This window comes from Hesperophylax consimilis, chromosome 1 (assembly GCF_061612785.1).
Source record: "Hesperophylax consimilis isolate HC1 chromosome 1, BYU_Hcon_1.0, whole genome shotgun sequence".
Lineage (NCBI taxonomy): Eukaryota > Metazoa > Arthropoda > Insecta > Trichoptera > Limnephilidae > Hesperophylax > Hesperophylax consimilis.
In genome coordinates, this window is record NC_142836.1 from 41,813,422 (window position 1) to 41,829,168 (window position 15,747).

Sequence of the window (15,747 nt, forward strand, 5' to 3'; positions counted from 1 at the left end):
AAATCAATTTCCAACAACGTTTTAATTCTGAATTGTGGTCTTACATCAGAGTAATACTGATAGTATCTTGCGCTCTGAAATATGCCGCAAATATACTATGTGTTTTTTTAAATGAGTAAATTGTGAATTACACAAGTTAATAAAATAAAAATTATTTGCGTACGCCGTAATTTGAACCCGTGACCTCTGGCTCGCAAGTCGAGAGCCTTACCGCTCGACCGCAAAGGCAGTCATTTTTTAACACAACACTTATTTTTTTTATCTAAGTGCCTATTTAATTCATTGTTTGAGAAGATGTACGGTGTTAAACTGTTGACTGACGTTTGCAATTCTTGTTCTGTGGATTAAAGTGACAGTTGCCGTTGATACAAGAGGAAGTAGTATTTATCTATGCATTTGATCCATTTTCTCTATTCTCTGGTATTGTGCGCGAAATCAATATCATATTGGTTTTTCACATCATCCGGAAAACATAGATTATATAATAATTTTCAAAAATGTCTGTTCAAACCGTTTTGCTCGACTTTTCACTTGACTCACACCAAATCGAGGATGATCTTGGTCAGAAAGCGGTTTTCGATAAAATCGAATTTCTTTTGAAAGAGCATGTCTCTCATCTGATTCTGGTAGCAGACATAAAAGTGGAAGGTGGATCGTTGAAAATTTTAACAGGAAAAAACGGATTTACAATTTCTGTCAGGTTTTTCGATCAAGGTCTCATTACCATTAACTTAGAATACTATAAACACGATGATGCAGAGCCAATTATTAATTATGAGGTATGTAATAACTTTTGAATCCTGGAAGGCATTTTATGTGCTTCCTTATTTTTTTATGAATTAAATCGTATAATCGAGTCTTATCAGAACACTGCCAGGACTTCAACGAACCATCTTAATTCTCAATTCATTTAATTAGGTCACCTATTAATAATATTATCCAATCTAAAAATGTTATTTAGGGGACATAGTTGATATTCATAGTGGTTTTTATGCAAGTGATTGTTTGAATTCTTGGTAACTTTCAAGAATCCAACTGATAATTTTATCCATTGTTTCAATGAATACAAAGCACTTCATACTTAGAACTATGTAGTTACTAGTTAACTCTCAATATCAATAAAATGCAATGTACGCTATATTAATTGCTTTTATTCATTTGACTAATCTATTAGAATCTACTTCATTAATTTAACACTGTTTATTATGATTATTTGCTTTGACAAATAAAATTGAACTAAAACATGTTTATATGTTCTATAAGTACCTAACTACGAAATCTTCATAAATATGGCAATTATTTAGTTGATAATTACTTCCTTTAAAATATTTTTGTTTGAGACTCATAATAAATTGATGTTTTTGACTGATAATATATCACAATAATATTCTTAGTAAATATACAGAAAATATGTATGAATCCGTCCCTCCCACTTTGGTGCAAGGCAATGTTCCGAGAGAGTCCTGCTGGAGAAGTCAAAAGTCTCTTTAAACCAGTTTCCTCGATGCGGCCCGTCACGCAGTTGGTGGGCAGACGCATCCGCCGCCAAGGCCCAGACAAACCTCGCCCCATGAACCCGGGCACCCCTGCTAAGTCACCAAACGTAGCGAACCTCTTGGGGTGACTTATGGCAGAGGTGTTGGTTATCCAATAAATGGTTCCCGGGGGGGCAAATACGCAAATTTTATTTTAAAAACACGTTTTATCAGTTAGATAATGATTTCAGTGTCCGAAAATGGAGAATAATGCATTTTAATAGCCATTTTGTTTAAAAAAAAATAGATAAGTACTTTAATATAATCAGTCTTTTCTTCACACCATGTTGATGATACGGTGCTCATTGCTAACAGTATGGAAGATCTACAGTTTCTCGTGTCTAGGATGAACTAAGTATGTATTAAGAATGAGTTAATGATGAATGTAAGTAAGTCTAAAGTAATGGTGTTTGAAAGAGAGAGTACGAAAATAGTGTGCAATATAGTTGTGAATGAGGAATACTTGGAGCAGGTGGATATGTTTGTATAGTTTACGAGGGATGGGTAGGCTGACAGAGATATTGAAAGAAGGGTAAATGCAGGTAACTCCATTAATGGAGGACGGAATGCAGTTGGTGCTACCAAAAAAATGTCCAAAGAAGCGAAGCTAGCAGTCCACAATGGAGTGCTGGTACCTACCCTGATGTATGGCAGTGAAGCATGAAACTGGGAGAGAATGGATGAAACTGGACTAAATGCTGTAGAAATGAGATCCCTGAGGCGTATTTGTGGTAAAACCATGATGTGAGAAATGTGGAGATCCGCAAAGAATGCAAGGCTGATGTAATCATAATGAGTAAGATTAAGAAATGGATGCTTAGATGGTTTTGGGCATGTATGTAGAGTGAATGAGCGAAGAAAGAAGTGTAAGGACAATATATGACTCAAATTTGAATGGTAGCAGAAGTCGGGGACGCGCTAGGAAGACATCGCACGATCAAGTGAATCAGATACTTGAGTCGGACCATGTCAAGAGTCAGAATAATAAAAGAGTATGTATGAGACGATGTGTGAATGTGAATGAGGCAAGGAGTGTGTGTCAAGACCGAGTTGTTTGGCGGTCCGTCCTCTCTGCCTACGCCTGCGGGGAAACGGCGTAATGGTTAGTTAGTTATATTAAAATAGTTTTTATTTAAACCCAATCTAAGAACTTATTTTAGGATCAGAGATTCATATTTTTATTTTAACATAAATAACAATGGCCGCCAATTAAAATATCTATTTAACCGTTTGGGTGCCAATCGTCGATTTTCGTCGATTCGTGTTTTAACGAAGATTGCCGATCGTCGATTTCCGTCGATTTCCGTCGATTGCGTCAGTCGTGTTCTGATTCGCGCGTACGTCTGTACTTAAAATTCTCATTTTTTCGAAACGCCTGGACTTCGGGATCCACCTCGGCCTGATTCTAAACCAATATTCTTTAATAAAACACCGAAAAAATCATCGAAATCCTTGAAAATTCAAAGAATTTATGGGGTTTTACTAAAATATATAGTTTCATAACAAAATAATGTTTTTTTGGTGGCATTTTACAAGCAACTGTATGAATTTTTTTGGCACTCAAACGGTTAAATTTCAACTAACTAACGATCAAAATGCATTATTTTCCATTTTGCAGAAGCTGAACTGCGTAGTTCTCAGTATTATCTATCTGATACAAAGTGTTTTTTTTCTATTACAAGTGCGTAATAACCGTTTTCATATTTTCTGTATATTTACCATATTCTCTTCTGCCATTTATGACAGCATGCTATTGTCCCTTGTTCTGTCAAAAGCGTCAACTTGTAAAGAGTTAAAGCTTTTTAGGATTGTTAACAAGGACAATATGATGTGAAGCAAATTCTCTTCTATTCACAAACACACGCTTGTAAGAATTAACAACATATTGATAAATTTCATGAGATTTTTTTTTTAACCTGTTGGGTTAAACATTTTATTTCTAGTCTTGTAAACTACTGGAAAATTCTATGAGATTGACTTTGGGATGTGAGCGGGCAAAATTATTCCCTACGATTAAAAGAGGATACAAATACGATGTTTACCTCACTAGTTCAGGTCAGGGTACAACCATGTCCTGGTAACCATTGTTACCTAAATGTTGTTTTCATTTCCTGTAGCCATTCTTCACTTAACTGTTGGTGCATGCGGTGTTTCTAATCAAATTAACACAAAATTAAGTCAAATAAACTTAGATTCATTATTAGCCATTATTTCACACTAATTCATCATTATAAACTATATAAAGTATCCCTTTCTTTAATGTGTTCAATCTAACCTTTAAGTGATGCGCTTTAGTAAGATTTGTCCGTATGTTTACATGGGGCATATCTGAGTTAGAATAATAATTATTGTAGCTCTAATTCTTCATTTTTTTTTCATTTCAATCTTTTGTGACTTTCACGCACTTATTCATCAGCTCAGTTCATTAACAGTCTTTAATATTTCATATTATAATTTGTGTTTTCCAGCCTAGCTACATATGTATTATGTAATTATTGGTTTAGTTATTTGCGCACTAAAACCTCCTCTAATACTAACATTCATTTTATAGACATCTTGTTATTGTTTGAACTAATCAAGACTAATTCAATTATTACTAACAAAATAATACACTACGCTTTTTATTAAAAATATTATGCTTCTTAATTTATACACTGCTAAATAATTTATACTACGATAATACTTTACTAGATTTTTTCCTTCAATAGTTATTTTTTTCTGATGCGCTTTAATTAAAAATATTCTGTCAATCAACAAGAATAGTACCTACATGGCGGCCCCTACACCAATGTTCCCTCTAAGGTGTGTGCCAGTGTGGCCGCACATTTTTTAAAAATTGTCCGCACACATGTTTTCATCTTCCGCACATATCTCGAAGAAAGGAATGTGTCACCAGATTTTTGTTTTACGCAAGTACAAAAATAACCAATGTTTTAGGATAGGTTTAAAAAAAATAGTAAATATATTTTATAAAAATGTGATCGATTATTTTGTGGTTACGCACATTAGCCTCTTTCTTTTTTAAATCTTGCGCAGATAAGTTGATGTGCCACGCACACAGTGAAAAAATTAGAGGGTACGTTTCCCTCCACACATAAGTTTTTTCTCATGAGTAAATGTAAACAACATTGTAAGTTACTTACTTTAATTTATTTGAGTTACAAAATTTGTAAGTAACAAAAGTTATTGACAGGTCTAATCACGTCTGCGCGAACTTACAGTCTTCTCACAGCTAATGAAATCATTCATCAATGTGATAAGTTGAGACGCTTACCGTAAGAAATGATACCTAAACTCGCTGATGCAAGATACTAAAAATGAAAAGACAGGTTTTTGTAGGATTTTTTTTTCCTGTAAAAACTATTATTTTTATAATTTGAAGTAAAATCTGATTATGATAAGGATACTCCTTCCTGTGTTATTAAGGCAAGCTTAGTTACAGTTAAGAATTAATTGCAATCTGATCACGGTGATAATTATTATGTTTCGAAGATTACCGATTGTAGTGTAATCGGCAGTGGGCGGCAGCGTGGCAAATTCAATATATGAACATGATATTTTGAATTTCTGAGGGGGTTTGAACCCCACCCGCATGGAGATTCTCAAGCCAACTTCTATTCCAAAGCTTTCTTTGAACCCTTTCGTCTTTATTCACCAAACTGTGTAAATTATGACAGCAACATATTTCACGCGCAAGTTGTTGATAGGAAGCCACCTTACCGCAAATAAGCTTACAATTGTATTGTTCGCTGTGAGCACTTACATAAGTTAAACTTCCGAACAACTTACATGAGCATTAATTACCATTGTATGTATGACCTTTTTAGAAAGACATCTGATGCCAGAATCAAATTCTGCAGTCCATACAGGCTGAAAATCTGTTTTTGCCATAAAAAACAATAAAGGCAAATAAAGTTTTTTCAATTTATCATACAAAAGCATAAAACTTACAGACACCCTCTTCAATTATTTTTTTTTTAAATTTGTTTTCTTCCTTTACTTATAGCATTACTGTTATGTTTACAGCCTCTATGGATTAAGCGCCCCTGGCGTATCAGTAAAATAAATGAATTTAATATCTTATTTACAAATTAAAATCGTTATTAAATTTATTGTTTTATTATCAGTCAAAAATATCACTTTTATTTTTATTAATTATAATTTTTTTCTTAGATTTGTAAAACTTACAAAACATTAACAAGTCGAAAATATCAGGTTTATTCTGAGATTTGTAAAACTTACAAAACATCAACAAGTCGAAAATATCAGTTTTATTCTGAGATTTATAAAACTTACAAAACATCCGGTACATAGTTTATGGAGTTATACATTTTGAAATTATCGATTATTCTAAAAATTAAAATACAGTTCTCTCTCAGTAATCCGTCACTTGTTTATCCGATAACTACTAAATCCGCCGTTATTTTAACTATTTGAAAGCACAAAATCAAGCTCTATAAGTCAGTATTCCGCCGCGTGCCTAGACTCGAGCGCCGAGCTTTGTATACCAACGTGATGGACTTCTATTACACACTCAGTTACTATACCGCTGTTTAGTTTGCTAGAGATAACCATTTTACCAGTCAACAGGGTTTATTATTTTTGTTTTAGGACATTTCCGGTAGTCCTTTATATAGTCCAGCAACTGAGTGTTTCTGTTAATTTAGTTCTGTCACGTTTTTGGTTGAATAAGTTTACAAAATGGAGTCTTCTCGCAAGCATAAACATAACACTTTAAGGGTAAATGTAACATATGTTACAATCTACAAGTTCATAGATGGCGTTACTTTAATTATTTTATGAAAATACATTATAAATTATTGGTTTATATATTTATATTTATTTATTAGTTTTATAATTTTTTATAACTGTTAAAAAGAATGTCACCTTACTGGGGTACCCCGTTCGAAAGTATGCACCCTGTTACGAAACACCGTCCACTCTAATAGACATTAACGCAATACAAATTCAAGCCACCCTAAATATTAAAAGCTTCATAAGTTCCCCGCATACCTATGCACTGGGAAGCAGGCGGCCGCTTCGCCAGTTGAAACCAGACACCGCGCTAGCAAACACGTGGCATTCGCGCCGAAACCACGAACAACGCGGTCAAATCCGCATCGTATATCTATTGTTTGGAAACGATAATACTTCCTGTGTCTCCTCAGACCATGGACCAGGACCGCCGTAATCGGGTCCTGGGAGTCAACCTAGTGTTGAATCCGCATGTGTACCGACTCAACTCCCGGCTGTGGACAGCAAGCGCCTCTGCCTGCATCATGACTTGACGATTTCGTAAGCCATCTTCAACCTAAAACACCCTTATGTTGTGTTCACTTCGTAAATTCAGTAGTTCCATACACCCAGTTGAGTGAAAGAGAGAGATTGATACCGTTTTTATGGCTAGGATGTACACCCCGTTGGAAACTATCAAAATAAACCCTTTTTTTTTACCGCACCCCTGACTTGTGATATATGAAACCTTATCTGTGCTGACCTTGGAGAGCTCGAGGAGAACAAAGAAGTCCCCCATTCCCTGCAGACAAGGATCTCATCGCCTCCGTTACTGAGCTACACAAGTGCCCTTGGTTCGATACCAGTAGGCACGTGCCTTCCCTTGAGGGCTCCCATGTTATAACATAGCAACTGTCACCCATGATGGGGCCTTTATAACATAGCAACCCGTACATATGAAATATGAATGTATAGTTTTGAAAAACTCAATTCTTTCAAGAAAGACATCAAAAACAATATTGGATTGAATCATTGCTACAATATTGTATTTGTATGTGTTTCTTGAAATGATTGAGTTTTTATAAGAACAAAACTATTTATTCATGTTCATATTGTGTATACAGGGTGTATCGGCACGTACCCGACAAACTTTAACCAGCTTTTTCTTAGCACATTTGGAGTAAAAAATGTTATGGGCACTTTGCTGTCCGTTAACATTTTTTTTCAATTAAAAACAAAAAATTATAAAAAAAATTCACACTCCGTCAGTGTCATTGGCATTGTTTCTCGTGTTCAACAGCTGTTATTAGCAAGTGTGTCAAAAAGCGTCTTCGCTCTTTCGTACACACTAAATAATAATAGTTAAAAATGAGACGAATGGTGCCATGCCATTTCGTTGTGATTGTAAAAGCGCGCCAATGTAGGTACGTACGTATAGGTATTATTCAACGAAACTCGAATAAAATATTGCCAGATGGGTTTTCAAACTGTGACAAACATTGATGTAATTTAGTCTATGGTGACAAAGGATAAAACAGTGGTGACATGTGGTGAAAGTATGAATGATAAATTTTTTATTAAAAAAAAATGCTACCGGACAGCAAAGTGCCCATAACATTTTTTACTCCAAATGTGCTAAGGAATAGCTGGTTAAAGTTTGTCGGGTATGTGCCGATACACCCTGTTTATGGGGGCAAACAAATAATTTGTCTTAATATTTTAAAGAGTAACTTGCAAAAAGTGTATTTTCATAAAATAATTAAATTAACGTCATCTATGAACGCGTAGATTGTAACGTACGTTACAAGTGTCATATTTTAGGGTTGGCAGATTACTGAAGGAGTGCTGTACTTAAAAAATTAATGAATATTTTGTTTCAGAATGAGACGTTTCATGTATGTTGCTTGGTATTTTTCATAAAATATGACATGATTTTGCGTTTGATTGGAATTTTCTTGTTAATTTTGTGAAATAAAATATTTAATAAGATCAGAAATACTGAGGTAATTTCATATTTTGATGGATTGTACAAGATTCTGAATCTGCAAATTGGATTTGTACTTGATAATAAATTGAGAATATGCCATTAAACTTAAGCGAATTGTAAAACCACAGTTCGAAATCAATTTGTTTACGCAATAAATAACTTTTCAATCAAATTGATTTTGACTTAATGTCTAATAAAATAATCATAATATAATAAGTGTCATGTGTTAAAATGAAATATTTCTGTTTTGTGAAGTTGAAATTAATTTGTTACCCGTTACATAATTGCTAACGCTACCATCATAATATTTTGTTCACCTGTTCCCAGTAGGATCAGGCTCATTGCTTTGAAAGTGTGCTATTTTTTTCATTATTTTGATGTCCTCGAGCTCAATCTCTCCCCACACTACACAAACTATCAAATAACTAATAATCTGATAAATTAACCTCTTCAAATTTACACACTTGATTGTTAATATTTCATTCATTTATACATCATTCAGCATTATTTCAAACTAGCAACAGTTTCGAAAAATTCATTAAATCTGCTAATAGACTAGTTTAATAATCATTTTAAATTGTAGAATCCTACCGTTCACCAAACCAAAGTGGTTGGTATTAATTAATAGTATTTCTTAATATTAGAATCTCACCGTTCGCCAAACCAAAATGGTTTGTATTAATTAATAGTATTTCCTAATATTAGAATCTCACCATTCGCCAAACCAAAGTGGTTGGTATTAATTAATAGTATTTCTTAATATAATACTTCACTTACTAAATGCATCAGTAAAAGCTTTGCATTTTGGCATGACTATTAATTTAGTAACTTCCCTCCCCAATTTTTTCTTTTTTTGTTTCATTCTTACCATAGACAGCGAGAGTGCTGGAGACTAAGTTGCGAAAGCACTTGAGTGCTCTCAAAGGCCAGGCCTACCCTCCTCTCAAGAGGGCCTTATTCCGGAGATATTTCCCCAGTTCTGGTAAGTTTATAAAAGATAAATCAACAACCTTATCTGTAAAACATAGACCAGCGACTGGCAGAAATTTGTTTAACTTGGTTTAAACTGTTTCTCTAGGAAAATAAAATCTATAAAATATATATTTTATTGTATTCAGCCTAAATGAAATCAAACATCTGAGCAATATATTTTTATTGTATTCAGCCTAAATGAAATCAAATATCTGAGCAATATATATTTTATTGTATTCGGCCTAAATGAAATCAAACATCTGTGCAATATATATTTTATTGTATTTAGCCTAAATGAAATCAAATATCTGAGCAATATATATTTTATTGTATTTAGCCTAAATGAAATCAAACATCTGAGCAATATATATTTTTGGGTGCTGGAACTAATGATTTACGGAATGATATATTATCTATTGGTGAATTGTTATATAAATTAAAATCTCGATATGTATTTATTATAAGTTTATTAAATTTCATTTTAGGTTTTATCTGTACTAAATTTGATTTCTTTACAGATGAAAGATTATTGGAATATGACATTGATTCTGTGGTCTACGAGAATACTTCACCCTTTCAGAAAATCCAGATAGTGCATTCTAAAACCCTAGGCAATATGCTTGTTCTGGACGAGTTACAAAGTAAGTATATGACGCTTTAAGGGTTAAACATTAACGCTTATATGTTAGTAAATCTATGACGGTATTTATTGATTAAAATGTATTTTCGTTATTTCAGACATTGCGGAAGCTGATCTCATCTATACAGAGACGTTGATGCAAAGGGGAAAAGTAAATTATGAAGGATCTGAAATTGTTATATTGGGTATGGTTCAATCTTGAGATCATTCAAAGTTATTCATTATGACTTTTTGTTTTTCTTTATTGCTTCAATATTCGTAATAATTTCATGACATAATGATCTTTGTTTGGTAGGTGGTGGGGATGGAGCACTGCTTTACGAACTGTTGAAGGAGAAACCAAAGCACGTGTGGATGTTGGAGATAGACGAAGATGTGATGAAAGCTTGCAACAAACATATGAAGTCAATTTGCGGAGATGTTCTAGAAACCAGAAAGGGCGATAATTATGAGGTATTAACCTAATAACCTGTCACCCAAAGGGGGAATACTAAGGTCCCCCATATACCGGCAATCGATTGTCTCTCTTGATACTCTTTGCTCTTTCCAGTAACACTCAGATATTAGTAACAATTTTTTTTTATACCTACAATTTTCACCGAACATCGCCCATCTTATCTTTACCTTTATCTCATATGATCTTACAGAAATCGTTGTGGTGAGAAATATAATCTAAACGGTATTAGAAAGAGAAAACACCACGCTTGATTTTCAAATTTAGTATTTAACAAAAAAAAATCTATGAGACTTAGTGAACGTAACGTTTATAATACATTTGTCTAATAAAATAAGTGTGCTTTTATATACTTTTTACTATCAGTAATTTTAGTTACAAAAAACGTAGAGTTGCATTTAAAATTTTAACATTTCAAAAAATATATGTTTATCTCTCATAACAAATTATTTTAGCAATAATTAGTCGCCTGAAATATCAATACAAATTGAAAATATCTCCCGAGTAAAAATAAATGCCGCCGACGGGAATTGAACCCGCGCCTTCTGATGTCCGGTCAGATGCTCTGGACCACTGAGCCACGTCGGCTTATTTCCATTTTCCGACATCAGAAGGTGCGGGTTATTAAATTAATGTCGGTTCACATTGTTGGAGTAAGTTCAAGTCAAGTTAATGTCAGTATATATTGTAATATATCTTTTATAAATTTTTGTTTTGTTAAGTTCCCTGGAAATAATAACTTTAAGAACATGTTTAGGAACTCACCAAATATTTGTCTTTTGTTTTTCAGATAATTGTGGACGATTGTATGGTGACTTTAAAAAAATTTATAAAACAAGGGAAAAAAGTTGACTATGTGTTTGGCGATTTGACTGATATACCGATATCCGATACTCCCAACGGAGAGATTTGGGACTTCATCATGCTCATTCTAGACACTTCCTTCAAAGTTCTCAAACCTAATGGAAAATTCATGACACATGTAAGACCTTATTTAATAATAAACTATTAAATACCTGTGAAAATTGATAGATTAATCTAAAGATCGATTAGTTAGTCGATCGGTCCAAAAAGTCAGGTAGTCCCTGGCACTGCCAAGTCTTGTTTCATCGCATAAACAAGATTCACTTACTATAATGATGGTATGTAGTAGGTTTTAAAATATTGGCGTCGCGGGTTCAATCCTCAACTAGCTCATTGCATGTCCTGTACCATTGCAGAAGCACATAAAGCTGACTAGTTTGCTGACATGTTTTTGTTGCAGTGTGTGGTATATATTGTTTTATCTTTTCAGGCCAACGGAGCTAGCTGCCCGGCGTCACTGCAAATGTTTGAAGACCAATTGTCGAAGCTAAATAAACCTGTGACCTTCACAAAAAGCAGCGCCTTTGTGCCTTCCTTCCTCGAAGACTGGCTGTTCTACCAGATATCCTTCAAGGCATAGCACCAATAGAGCAATAAATTACTCCAATTATTAAATAGTTCCAATTTTTAAATTAAGGACTAGACTCTCGTATTATAGGTTTCACTTTTAGCTGTTGTATTATTAAATGGCCAAAGACTTCCATCCAGCATTTATTATTATAAATAATATTATATTTGTGAATGATTGTTTTTTTTGCGTGTTTATTGCTTTTAATGCGAGGTAAAGATATTCCAGTGCTATTTTTTATTCACCTCCTAAGCTAACTTACCAGTACCTAATAAGTATATTGTATGTACTTACATTATTATAATTTGAGTGTTAAGTTTGTAATTTTTAATCACCTCACCACTAGTCAACAATGTTAGATATCCAATATTAGTTGGAGCCGTAAAAGGTTTTCCTTAATAAATGTATTACAAAACAACTGACACAGAAATAGTGAAGAAAATAAAACTCAAACAAACAAAAAAATGCATATCCGGTCGTCTGCTTTAGCACGGACATTCCTAGCATGGTGAGCGTAAAAATATTCTAAACAATGTAAATTTTATTAAAAAAAAAACTGTATTAACGAGACAGAATATAATGAAAATATAATCAAATTCAGGATTGCTTTGAGTTTTGTTTTCTTCACTATGAGATTATTTTTCCTTTATTTACTGCATATTGATTAACAATAGGGTATTGTCAGCTCGTATGTGGAACAAGCTACCGGCATCTGTCTTTCTATTCAAGATCCGTGTTTCGATAGCTCTTGGAATTGCAATCTAGGGCCACAAGTGTTTTTCTTGAAAATGGTACTGCAGTAAGGATGCCAACAATATAGAATAGGTCTACTTTGATCATGGTATCCTCTTTGTTCCTTCAGATGCACAAAAAACTCCACGGTGAATTGCTTCACTTTGTGCGCCACGTTGATTTGAACTTGTTATTTACACGGTAGAAAATATACTGCCTGGGCACTCTTTTCTTCTCCTAATAATAATTGGCTATGCCCGAACAACCCGCAATAATAAATCCCTTCCTGCAACCTCCGCCTCACAACGCTGCCCAACCGGGTTGCGACATAGTTCCCCTGCCTTTACACTGTACAGATATATATACTATATAGATAGTGAGAGAATGACCGAGCATCAAGAACCAAAGTCCCTGCTGAGCTCAAGACCGATAGGGAGAAGGAGCCTGGGAAGGCCAAGGTTAATGCATGATTTATTAATTTTTGTGGAAAAAAAAATATTTTGTAGATTTACATGCATATGCAAGGAAATATAAAGAATTTATTTTTTTTGTAATTTTTTAATGATATTTGATAAAAAAAAAAATTGTTGCAAATTTACAACACCATGTATTTAATAAAAAATAATATGAACAATTTACGTATGAAAAAAAAATAAAAAACCTAAAAAAAAATCTCAAAACTAATAAGTGTACCGGAAAAATACGTGTTATTACATATAAGTATTGTATCTACTTACCTAAGAAAATCAAAATAATAACAGCAAAACCAAACTGTAATTCTAACCTCCAACCAATTTTCGAGAATCTTCACTTTGTTAAAGAAAAAGTGACATTTGACATTCGCGAAAGAAAAAAAAGGTGATGCCACTCAATAAAATATATTACCGTGAACTTAATAATTCTAAAACGGCATGCATTAAGTATACACCAAAGAGTTAAAGGTGGTTTGAACGGTATGTTGCAGTTTTGCAACAGTATGCATTTAAGGGTTAAGATGGAGCGACAACGTCCTCAAAGATTTGTCTGCCTTGGAGCTTCGAAACTGGAGAGAGCTGGCGCGGGACCGAGATGAGTGGAGGAAGACTCTTGAGGAGGCCAAGACCCACCAGGGGTTGTAGAGCCAAAAGTGATGATGATGATGATACTATATAGATATATAGTGCTCTTGTAAAGTGTCACACAAAAAAAAAGTTGACCAATAAATTTTCTTTGATTTAAAATGTACATTTTTCGATTTGTTGCCAAGACATGTTCATTTCTATTTGTGAATATTGCGGCGTTGATGTCACGCCAGGCAACATTGGTGCTAGCCTTCTAACCAGCCAGTGGCGTTTTCCATGTCATAATGTTGTAGTCAATTGGAAACGTTTCGGAATGTGCGGTAGGTTTTAGATTGTTTTTAACACTCAGGCCTTATGACATATTCTGTCTGAAGGTCAGAGTATTTTTGCTGTGCAATAAAATCTAAATAAATTTAATATACTGTTGTTGAAAGGTGATGAAATAAGCTTTCCAATTTTATTACTAGAAATCAACATATAATTTTTTTAATTTACAAATTTTGAATGCAAACAAAAAAAAGTTTTTAAAAAAAGCTCACCTTACGTTTTTTCTAACTAAAATTACTGATAACGTACAAAATAAAAAACACATAGGCCGGGTTCCCACTATGCCGGACCGGCAGATCTGCCGGAAACCGGACACCGGACAAGAGTGTTCACATCACACCGGAGCCGGAAAGATAATGGGAGGACATCGCTTCAGGATTCGAAAGAAAAGCCAACTTTCCTCACTGTGTTGGAGCAGTAGATGGCAAACATATTAGAATTTTGAAACCAGCCGAGAGTGGTTCTATGTTCTTTAATTACAAGGAATATTATTCTTTTGTATTAATGGAAGTTGTTGATTCAGAGTACCGTTTTATTTTTATTAGTGTGGGCTCATATGGCAAGGAATGCGATTCTACTATATTAAAGGATAGTAAATTTTGCCAAAAGATCAATGATGGTACTTTAAATGTACCAAAGCCTAGACCGCTTCATGAAAACTTGCACGAGGAATTACCGTTTAAACTAATAATAATAATATTTGGCTGATTTATATAGCGCCGTTTTCGTGAGAAATCACCTCAAGGACGCTGTACAAATATATTTCTTAAATAGTTAATACTAGAACTACTGACTTATCTCTAAGACTTATATCTAGTGACTTACGACTAAGGCCTATAACTACTATATTAACGACATATATACGAGTATTTACATATTTAGCAACTTACAACTAAAATTAATATTAACAATCTAATCTTACTAACGCCAGAAGAAGAAGGAAGTTCTATTATATTAGGGTGTTTTTTATTGTTAGCTGGATATATATGTTAAATGAATGAAATTAATGAATAAAATCAATCGTCAATCTTAAACGCATTTAGATGATTCATCTGCCAACAATTAAACCGATTGACTTGTTATGTTCCCGCTGATATTGTCCATTATCCATTGGTAGGCAAGTCAATAGAAAAATTGAATGAACGGAATCGCTAGATAATATAACAATTACAGTATAAAAAAAATGAAAAAAAGAAATATTTGGATAGAATGACGGATTTATGAAAATGAGTGTCTGAAGGCTTTAATCTCCTACGTCCGTATGGAGGTACACATTTGAATACTGATAAAAAGATTTAAACGAGCAGGGCGAACACGTCTACTTTCTTCAAAAAATGCGAGCCGATGACGAGAGGGGAGCCCGGAGCACGGGCGCGGCGAGCGGGGACAGCCGGATACCGGCACAAACTCGTTCACATTACTCCGGTCCGGTGGTTCTACCGGCACTTTCGCAGTGACAAAACGCTCGGTAAAAATGCCGGGCTCGGCAAAAATGCCGGACCCGGGATAATGTGAATAGCTACATATAAATTGTACAGCCACTAGCCCTTCCGGCAGTTTTACCGGCCTGGCAGATCTGCCGGTCCGGCATAGTGGGAACCAGGCCATACACATTTTATTAGAAAAATGTATTATAAAGGTTAGAGTTATCTCGGTTTTTTGTCATTTCATATAAAAAATAATCATAAATATTTCTCAAATTGCATTTGGAAACTGTTTTCTTATAGGTGTAGATAGTAGAAGTTCGGGGAAAGAAAAAGATGAGGTTGTAGGTAGGAATCTAGGGATCAGTGTGTCCATCATCAGAGTGACGTTTGAATATATACCTCCCGCTGCGGCGCAAGGCTATGAGTCGAGAGACCAGTTGGAGAGG

At 34.3% G+C, this 15,747-nt stretch overlaps 1 protein-coding gene across 1 annotated transcript; it reads left to right on the forward strand.

Annotated features, from left to right (window-relative positions):
• The first annotated feature begins 416 nt into the window (after window positions 1-416).
• On the forward strand, window positions 417-12,128 carry Sms (spermine synthase). Its single transcript, XM_089639157.1, has 7 exons — window positions 417-779; window positions 9,130-9,238; window positions 9,747-9,869; window positions 9,967-10,053; window positions 10,164-10,321; window positions 11,113-11,304; window positions 11,617-12,128. Exons 1-7 carry the CDS (start codon window positions 498-500, stop codon window positions 11,764-11,766), a joined length of 1,101 nt encoding a protein of 366 aa, XP_089495283.1. The 5' UTR covers window positions 417-497; the 3' UTR covers window positions 11,767-12,128.
• Window positions 12,129-15,747: the final 3,619 nt, after the last annotated feature.